Source organism: Trematomus bernacchii, unplaced genomic scaffold, assembly GCF_902827165.1.
Source record: "Trematomus bernacchii unplaced genomic scaffold, fTreBer1.1, whole genome shotgun sequence".
Lineage (NCBI taxonomy): Eukaryota > Metazoa > Chordata > Actinopteri > Perciformes > Nototheniidae > Trematomus > Trematomus bernacchii.
This window is the reverse complement of record NW_022987477.1, coordinates 3,342,684-3,351,442: the sequence shown is the minus strand read 5'-3', so window position 1 is coordinate 3,351,442 and position 8,759 is coordinate 3,342,684. Positions and strand designations below refer to the sequence as shown.

Here is an 8,759-nt window from a genome sequence, read left to right as displayed (position 1 = left end):
GAGTAGTAGGCTATACTGTAGTTTTTGACAGACATTCATGGTCCCCAGAGTTAGACTCATGTCAGTGAAACAGCACAACAGGTCAGCTTCCAGACCATCAAAATGGACATTATGGCGATATGTTAGTAGTGTAATGACTCACACTTCCTGCATGGACTTGTGAAGGACCTTTTTGCCTTATTCTGGAAAAATCCAAAAGGTCTGTTTGGCCAAAAGCATGGTTGATGGGAAACGCTGAAGAACAGATGGATGGAGAGATGGACAAAGAAGGATGGATGGATAAATGAGTGACAGATGGATGAACTGTTCTCCAGCAGCACATAGCGACAGGGCATCTGAACACACAGCTGAGTAACAAGCTGCTGCTGGCACCACACACACTTCATGATTAAAGAAAAATAAGGCTGATTTTGATTCAATAATCAATAATACTTCACATTGTCATTGTTATTTCCACATGCCCACACAATTGACTTACAGTACATGTGTAACACACATACAGAGAAAAGTAGCTTCTGCGTTTAACTGTAGTATTAGGAGCATACAACTTCACAAACAGAGTGGGGGTCTGGTGCCTTGCTTAAGGTCACCTCGACAGTGCCTGGATAAACTGGCACCTCTCAGAGTACCAGCACACACTCTTGGATTTGGACCTTGAACCAAAACCCCTCTGGTTCCCAAGCCAAGTTTCCGCGTAATATACCAAAATATCAATCCCTTCATCCGCCCACATGGGCACATAAGAGCCCTCTTTGCATCCCACAGCCCTCCTGCTGTCTAACATCCACTTAATTACACACACAGGTATTCATGTGAGGCGAACACATTCACCGCCGCATGACGCATGCTGGTTGAATAGCTGTGAGACTCAGTTCATTACATTTCAACAGTTTTTTTTAAATCATACTGAGGCCATTATGAGTTTTAACAGAAACAAACAATAGATCGTATGAAAGTGTTAATGCATCTCAAAGCTTAAAGTATTTGAATAGACACAGAGTTTTGATGCATCTTAAAATTAATATATTAAAAAAAAAAAAATGTAATACAGGCCCTTCAGCTAACATAAATATCATTGCTCTCTATGAATAACAAACACAATTTTGCAGTCATTATTTAAATGTCTTGTGTATGGCTGACTGCTATATGTGTATCTATAATGTGAAGACACACACATACTGTCTACAGTTTGATACACACACTGACAAACGCACTCAAAGACAAACAGTGCCCTCTATTGGCTTTCATGGTATTTGACACCAGCTTTCAATCTCCACTCAGAAGGCAAAATGACCCTCAATCGGAATAGTCAAGACGGAAATTGTGAACTTTCCTAGTAGAGTAATTGGGCCTGAATCATTTTAATACACTGTGAAAAGAGTCAAGTCAGTAGACCCTGATACAGTATCATTCCTCCATCAAATAAGGTGTTAAAGTGAACTCTCTTAGAATTTCTATCAACCTAGGCTTGAACAAGGTTTTGTAAAGTCTGTCTCACCAGCAGGTCAGTAGGGTTAAAATGAATAAAAACTAAGCTGAACATCAGAAATGACGCATCATGTATTTGTTATGTCAATATAGTTTTATTAGTTTTACATTGATCAGTTAAAAAAATAAATGTACAACAGTTGATTACCTTACAAACATGATTATGAAATGGTGTCGGTGCTCTTTTAGCTGCTCCAGGTGAGTCTGAATCCTGACGGCAGCGTGGCGTACTGGGCTTGGAAAACAATGTAGACGTGATGAGAGTAGGCTGTGAATGGAGCGATGTTGGTTTCCTAAACAAACAACACAAGAGAAAGAAGTCAAATCTAAAGTTCAACACTTTTTGTTCCTCTGAAAGCTCCCTCGGGTTACATACCGATCCACAGTACGGCCCGACAGGTGCTGAGGAGTCGTCGGGACCGTCATACAGCTTCAAGAAGTTGTTCTGGCAGTCTCCGGGGTCATCGATGCTGATCTGGGCGAAGGTGACCGTCACCACCCGGCCTCTGGGGGCCACGATGTCCCATTCACAGTGGGTGCTGTTGGGATAGGTGCCTGGGAAGTTGGGGCTTGCAAATGAGCCATGGTCTCCGTATAGAGTGCCACCACAACCTGGTACACAAACACAAAGATGCTTCAGCTAGGAGAAAACAGGGTGAGCAAACATGAAGACCCATTTATACCACTCCAAGGCAGTTTTATTTATCATGGCATCATATTCCATCCAATGTGGTTTGAAGTCATTTGTAAAAAAGGTTTAGTTCTGACCGTTAGGAGAGGATGTCCATGTGGCCTCGAAGCCATTAAGGGCCATGGAAAAATCACTCTTGAAGCGCAAGTAGAGCTCGTTGGATTTTGGGAAGACGGGATTGGGCAAAGTGTTGCCACAGAACCGACCAATCAGAGGAGACTCTGCTGTACTGCCATTTCGGATCTGTGAGAAAACAGATTGTTGTGACTCACTGGCACATAGACAGGATATAACATATTTGTGATTTTGTTGCACATTTGTATACAATGAGATGATATGGGGAATATAGATATTTTACATAAATATGTCGGTAAATGTTTTACCTCCAAGGAGTCAAATTGACATTGGCTGTGGCTCTCCAGGTCTAAATTGTTGAAGAAGAAGGAGATAGAGCTGTTCTGTGGCGCCTTCAGGATGATGGTGCAGTCCACGTTGTGTGGGTAGACGTTAGGCCAGCCCGGACTCTTCAGGTAGCCGTACGGCTGTTCATAAGTTCGGCTACAGCCTGAAAATCACCACCAACACAGTCAGAGCACTGAAACCAAGTACCCATCATACTCTTTCAAAAGCTGTTGTGCACTTCTATATATATATATCTTCAAAGAAAGGAGTCATGAAAACTGTAACATTGTGGCTTATCCAAAGACATTTTGGACTCTTTTGGAAAGAGATGTGTTGTGCTTTGGACAGCACACAATAAATTATATTTAAATGCATATTATTGGCGTAGAGGCAAAAGCCAGATATGTCAAAACCTGGAACATTTAACCAAAAGTATCCGTTTTTTTCTGTAGTTTAGGTATCCCAGCCCTTCAAAAATATGTAGTACTGACATCAATATTTACTAAAAAGTAATTTCCTATGTCAGGTAAGTGTTGCTGATTTATAAGAAGATGTGAATATGCTCTCCATTGACAGACAGTTTCTATGAGTCACAGTTCCCCTAGATAAAAAATCTAAAAAAAATAAGCTATATTTACTTGAGCAAGATGTAAAACCTTTTCTTGCCACAGGTCTACTACAGGAACCTACCGGCGATCTGGTAGGTGAAGCTCACGCCATTTCTTGCCACGAAGGCGTCGGATTTGAATTGCACGAGGACTGTCCTGCCGTAGCTGTAGAAGTCGGGTGGATGAGCATCTGCTGCACAGAACTTATGAGACTGTCCATAGTCTCCCTGGAAAAGAAAGTCACGCACAGTCAGAATGGACATTACATTAAACAACACAAACGTTTAATTGGTGCATTTGATTATTCTCACTCAGTTCTTTGGACTTCTGTTGCACCTGATGCCTTAATAAATGCACTTTCCCCCCAACCGCAATTTAGGGCCAACATGAGACTCACCACAGGCCAGTCCTTCATCTCCAGGTTGTTAGTGGAGCAGCTCTGGCTGGGCTGCAGGACGAAGGTTTGGACCGACAGCTTGACGCTTTCCTGGGCGGGAGCATCCAGGATCCAGCGGCAGGAAGTGAACGGAGGATAGGCGTTGGGGTAGTAAGGCGAGGTCAGCGTCTGCACGGCCGTCGTGGCGTTCAGGGTCCCGCCGCAAAGCACTGAAGGAAAGCAGGCACATTGAGGATTTTAGATTGAACAACGTTGTTTTGGGGTTATTGTAAGAGTTTCTTACTTGGCACAGATCTGTAGGTAGCGTTGAAGCCTCGTTTGTTTACTGAGTTGTCTGTGACAAAGTGAACAGTCAGGAAGTTTCCGCTCGATACAAAGGAAGCCGGGATGAAGCTTCCACAAAATGTCCCGACCAGAGGGAAGTTATTGTTGTCCCCATCAAACACCTGATAGGAAGAAACACATTTTCCAGTTGTTCATTCTTGTTATTGTTGCAAAAACATGCCATTATACAGTATGTTGTGTGATGCTCTGTTATTATGTTCTAATGAAAGGTAACATATTTCATTGGCTGTTGGTTCTTTACATTCACATAGTCGTAGCGGCAGTTAGGGGAATCCTCGAGGTCGAAGGACTCAAAGGTCAGGTTGGCGACCCTGTTGGGCGGCATCTCGATGGTCCACGTGCAGTCCATGAGGAACTCATAGCGGTCGTCCAGGTTCGGATCCGGAGACCCGAATCTACCCATGGGCATGGACATGTAGCCCCCACAGCCCTGTGCTGGACCTGCAGGCAAATCAGACTTTTTAGCCTCTTCTTCAAAGCTATAGTGTGTGAACTGATCAGATTAACATTATATATGCTTGGTGTTCTTGGGATTGACTTCATCTTGACCTGATGCAAGGAGAATCTAAATGAAATGAAACCATGCGAGTGGCTATAACCTTATTGACATGGTTACAGTTGGGTTGAATGAAGATGACGTGATTTGGATGCATCTACACCTCGTAAATCATCTAGCTGGAATACGCTAAAAACTATATTTTTTTATTGGTTATTAATCGAACTTGAATGCCATTTGGGTCCTCTTTCAATTGATCAGGATCAGATGGTAATCGATCTGACCAAGACCCGGGAAGAGGTGTATATTAGGAAGGTCCTTTGTCAGTGTGGGACCACAGCTAATTTTGTTAATGTGTTTGCTTCATTACATGTATGAGCTGCTGCCAATTGGACATCACTACTCTATCCTTAACTTGAATCAGAATCTGAGTAACATGGACCCACCAAGCGTCTGGCTGTAGACGGCCCTCCAGCCGATCCCATTCACATTCGCGTCTGTCCTGAAGACGATGAACAGCTGGTTGGAGGAGGAGCGCAGATTGGGAGGGAGAACTGCACCACAGAATTGCCCCAGCAGGGGGGCCAAGGTGTCCTGTCCGTCATACACTGCCACGTAGTCATAGCGACAGGAAGAGGACGACTCCAGGTGGAAGGTGTTGAATCTACGGAGGGAAAAGGAGAACATGAAGGGTTTCTTAAGTCCAGGACTTTCATTCTGGGTCTTTTTTGGATATAAGCTTATATATTTATATATTTGACTTAAAGTCAATAGGGACCAATAGGAAAGGCTTTGATTTTGTAAAAATATTCATAAAGTAACATAGAAATGTGTGAAAATCCACATTTTTCTAGTTGCTTCTGGGATTATTTTTCTTCAAATGACAAATAAACTTTAATTAGATGTTATGTTTATTTAACAATAACTTATAGTGAACAATAATGAGTTCACACCATATACTGTATGCCATTGCACTGAAAGGAACTAGGCCTGGTGATTCAAATATTTAATTGCGATAAATCGTATGATTATGATCTTACTTGAGGTCCACCACTTTGTCTGCTTGCACCATGATGTGGTAGGTACAGTTGATGTTGTGGTGGTAGTTGGTCATGGAGAGGGCTGGACTGCTCACTGTACCCATGGTGCTGTTGAAGAAGCCTCCGCATGCTGTAAAAAAAACACACTCATATCTCACTACAACTGTTCATAGCTTAATTTCATCATCCACAATCATTTCTACTCATTACTTACGGATGGCTCTGTATTCTGCCAGGAAGCCACTGTCGTTGACCACATAGTCAGAGTAGAAGTTGATTAACATCGGCCCAAAGTTAGAGAAGGGCCCCGGGATGCTGCTCCCACACACCGTGGCAATAGGAGGGCTACCAGGAGCAGCCAGGTTGTAGATCTTCAAACCATCATATGTACAGGTGGAGTCAGCTAAACAACAGACAGACAGGCCACAACTTTAATATATTGTACGAAACGTTCATTTTGAAAAAGTCATCTGCAGGTGTGTGTGTTGCAAAAGCTACACTTGCCTTCTATTTGGAAGACCTTGAAGGTGAGGAGGACCACCGTCTGCTCTCCAGGGTCTATGATGTAGTTGCAGTTGGAGTTGAAGGGGTACTCAGCCGGATAATTAGGAGAAACCACGCGGCCACTGGAGGCTGTGAAGTTAGCACCGCACCCTGAAAAAACAAAAGACATCAGACATTGTAGTGACTGGATTCATACACCAGTATAATGTTTTTCATTTGATGAATCGATCAATATGGACACCCTGAAGCTGTTTTGTCTGACTGACTTACTGGTGATGAAGGAGGCGGAGAAACCTTTCCCCGGGGTTCCTGTGCCCTGGAATCTGCTGGTGATGGTGTTGTATGGAGCAATGATGGGGGGCGGGGCCACGGAGCCACAGCCTGTAGACAGCAGAGCCTCAGAGTTCTGGGTCTGACCCGACCACACCTGCAGGGAAATGCATACTGTTTCAGAAATTGTCAAATGGAACTGTGGTTCAAATATACAGTCTGTACGCATCTGAAATATGTTATTGGGCACTTTAAACTTAAAAATGTTTCCCCCTGAACTAACATCTGAACTTGTTTCTTCTGTAGTTCAGGGCTGGTACCTTGACATAGCTGCTCTGGCAGGTCCCGCTGCTGTCAGGAATCTGGAAGTCAGCGTTGAAGCTCATCTCCACGTGGTTCCCCTCGTGAGCGATGATCTGCCAGGAACACTCCACATTGGCCGGGAAGTTCTGGGGATAGTTCGGAGACTTGATGGTTCCACTATCAGCGTGGATCACCCCTCCACAGCCTGGCCGGGAAAACATAACAATTAGGAGGCATACACATTGTAGTTAGTTCTACCAGTTCAGTACAGAAGTGTAAACCCACCTGAGGAATCAGCAGACCAGGTGGCCCTGAAACCCCCACTGGACACAATGTGGTCAGCCAGGAAGACCACAGCCACCTTGTTGGATCCTGATTGGATGGTTCCTGGGGAGGTGGTCCCACAGTACTGGCCGATAACAGGGGAGCCAGGGGACCCTCCGTTGAAGATGGTGACCGAGTCCCAGCCACATTGAGAGTGGGGCTCCAGGTTGAAGTAGCTGAAGGTGAGCTGCAGGAAGTCAGGGTGTAGAAACCAAGGCAGTTTACAATATAGTTAAACAAATTATCTGTTGTTTCTGCTCTGCTTATTCATGCACTGTGTTGCTCTGCTAGTGTCTGTGATAAACCAAATCCAACAGATATCTCACCGCCAGTAGAACTTACTGTTTTGGGTCAAAGATATCCCCCTGATTCTGAATTTAGAGTTGGTTTTGCATAAAAGGAAATCTGAAGAACCCTAACCCTTCTCAACCCCTCCTGGGACCCAGTTACACAACCACACCATTTTCTATTCATACGAGAGCTGTTCAATTATATATAAATGACTCAGGAGATATTTGCTTGTAGGTAAATGGAAATCAACATTGCGATTGGTTCAATAGCTAATAGATTAGCCTTTCTGCTGTTCAGTGGTAGGTTGGTGTAAGAGCATTTTAATATGCCATGGCACAGACTCACCTTAATAGTGTGACCTGGCGGGGCCTCCAGCAGCCAGGCACAGCGGCTGGGGCTGGGGTAGATGGCGGGGTAGTTAGGACTGGATAAAACCCCTCCCTCACCCGTCTGCCAGCCTCCACACTCTGCAAAGAGAAAACCCTTCTTGTAAGACCTTTGAATGCCAGATCAGACACATTTAAATGCCACATAAGAATAAGCTGTGTCTCTTACCAGAGAACAAGTACTTGGCCTTGAAGCCCAGGTCTTGCTGGAAAGCATTAGTCTGGAAATGGACCCAGAGTTCTGGAGTGAAGACCACGATGGGAATGTTGGGGGCGGTCTGCCCACATAACTTGGCCAACATCTCCCCATCTGCGTTACCTGAGGGAAGGAGAAGAACGTTTGACAAATGCACAGTTCTGTTTTCAAAATGTAGCACAGATTTATTTACAAGTGCTTGAAAGAAAGACCAAATATTGACATTTCTGAGAACTTCTGAGCCATTTTTTGATTTCCTATCCTGCTTTTCCTAATACATATTGGCCCTTATCAACACAATTATTTACTAAACCATGATTCAAACTCATATTTATTTCCTACATGTATAACACTTCATTTTGACCCACGTGATATACCGTCCTTCCCAATGCTCTCTGTTACTCACCTAAGCGGAACTGAAGGTAGTCTGAGGCGCAGGTCTGGTGGTTCTCCAGGTGGAAGTCTTCTATCAGAACCACGATGGAGGAGTTGACGTGCTGCGGGTTCTGGATCAGCCACTCACAGTTCAGGTTGTTGCTGTAGTTGGACACCAGGTACCCAGGAGAGGTGAAGTTCCCGCCTGTTGGGTTGTTCAGGATTCCACCACACTCTGACAAACAGGGCAACATGAAAATGAGAGGCACAGTCAAAAATAAAAACAACCTCTTTGTTGATGAGTCATTTAAGATACACATCTCTGAACCATTCATGTATATTACCTGCAGGCTCCTCAGAGGAGTAGGAAGCTGTGAAGCCTCCGTTGGACACAGAGGAGTCGGTGCTGAACACCACGGTCATGGTGTTGCCGGAGGAGCGAACCTGTGTACCTGCTGGGACTGTCCCACAGAACCTCTGCAGGCGGGGGGCGTCTTCCGACCACCCGTTCAGAACCTGGAAGAAGCAGAGGATTATATTTGAGAGACATGGGTCTGCAGCAAGGTAGCAACATCGTGACATTGAGTACAGACAGTCACAATAAATGTTCAAATAAACACTTTTGAAAATCCACATACTTTAA

General features: G+C 44.4%; 1 protein-coding gene across 1 annotated transcript in view; it reads right to left on the bottom strand.

The window, feature by feature from the left end:
- Window positions 1-1,576: 1,576 nt before the first annotated feature.
- Window positions 1,577-8,759, bottom strand: part of cubn (cubilin (intrinsic factor-cobalamin receptor)) — a 29,352-nt gene continuing 22,169 nt past the window's right edge. Inside the window, exons 50-68 of the mRNA XM_034150627.1 lie at window positions 8,461-8,632; window positions 8,148-8,351; window positions 7,715-7,864; window positions 7,505-7,626; window positions 6,830-7,055; window positions 6,562-6,749; window positions 6,242-6,398; window positions 5,972-6,121; window positions 5,682-5,870; window positions 5,468-5,597; window positions 4,874-5,091; window positions 4,173-4,372; window positions 3,870-4,032; window positions 3,587-3,795; window positions 3,272-3,416; window positions 2,563-2,744; window positions 2,257-2,422; window positions 1,865-2,100; window positions 1,577-1,781 (exon numbers count right to left, since the gene is read on the bottom strand). Coding sequence (XP_034006518.1) covers window positions 1,674-1,781; window positions 1,865-2,100; window positions 2,257-2,422; window positions 2,563-2,744; window positions 3,272-3,416; window positions 3,587-3,795; window positions 3,870-4,032; window positions 4,173-4,372; window positions 4,874-5,091; window positions 5,468-5,597; window positions 5,682-5,870; window positions 5,972-6,121; window positions 6,242-6,398; window positions 6,562-6,749; window positions 6,830-7,055; window positions 7,505-7,626; window positions 7,715-7,864; window positions 8,148-8,351; window positions 8,461-8,632 — 3,315 coding nt within the window. The 3' untranslated portion in view covers window positions 1,577-1,673. The remainder of the gene's footprint in view (window positions 1,782-1,864; window positions 2,101-2,256; window positions 2,423-2,562; window positions 2,745-3,271; window positions 3,417-3,586; window positions 3,796-3,869; window positions 4,033-4,172; window positions 4,373-4,873; window positions 5,092-5,467; window positions 5,598-5,681; window positions 5,871-5,971; window positions 6,122-6,241; window positions 6,399-6,561; window positions 6,750-6,829; window positions 7,056-7,504; window positions 7,627-7,714; window positions 7,865-8,147; window positions 8,352-8,460; window positions 8,633-8,759) is intronic.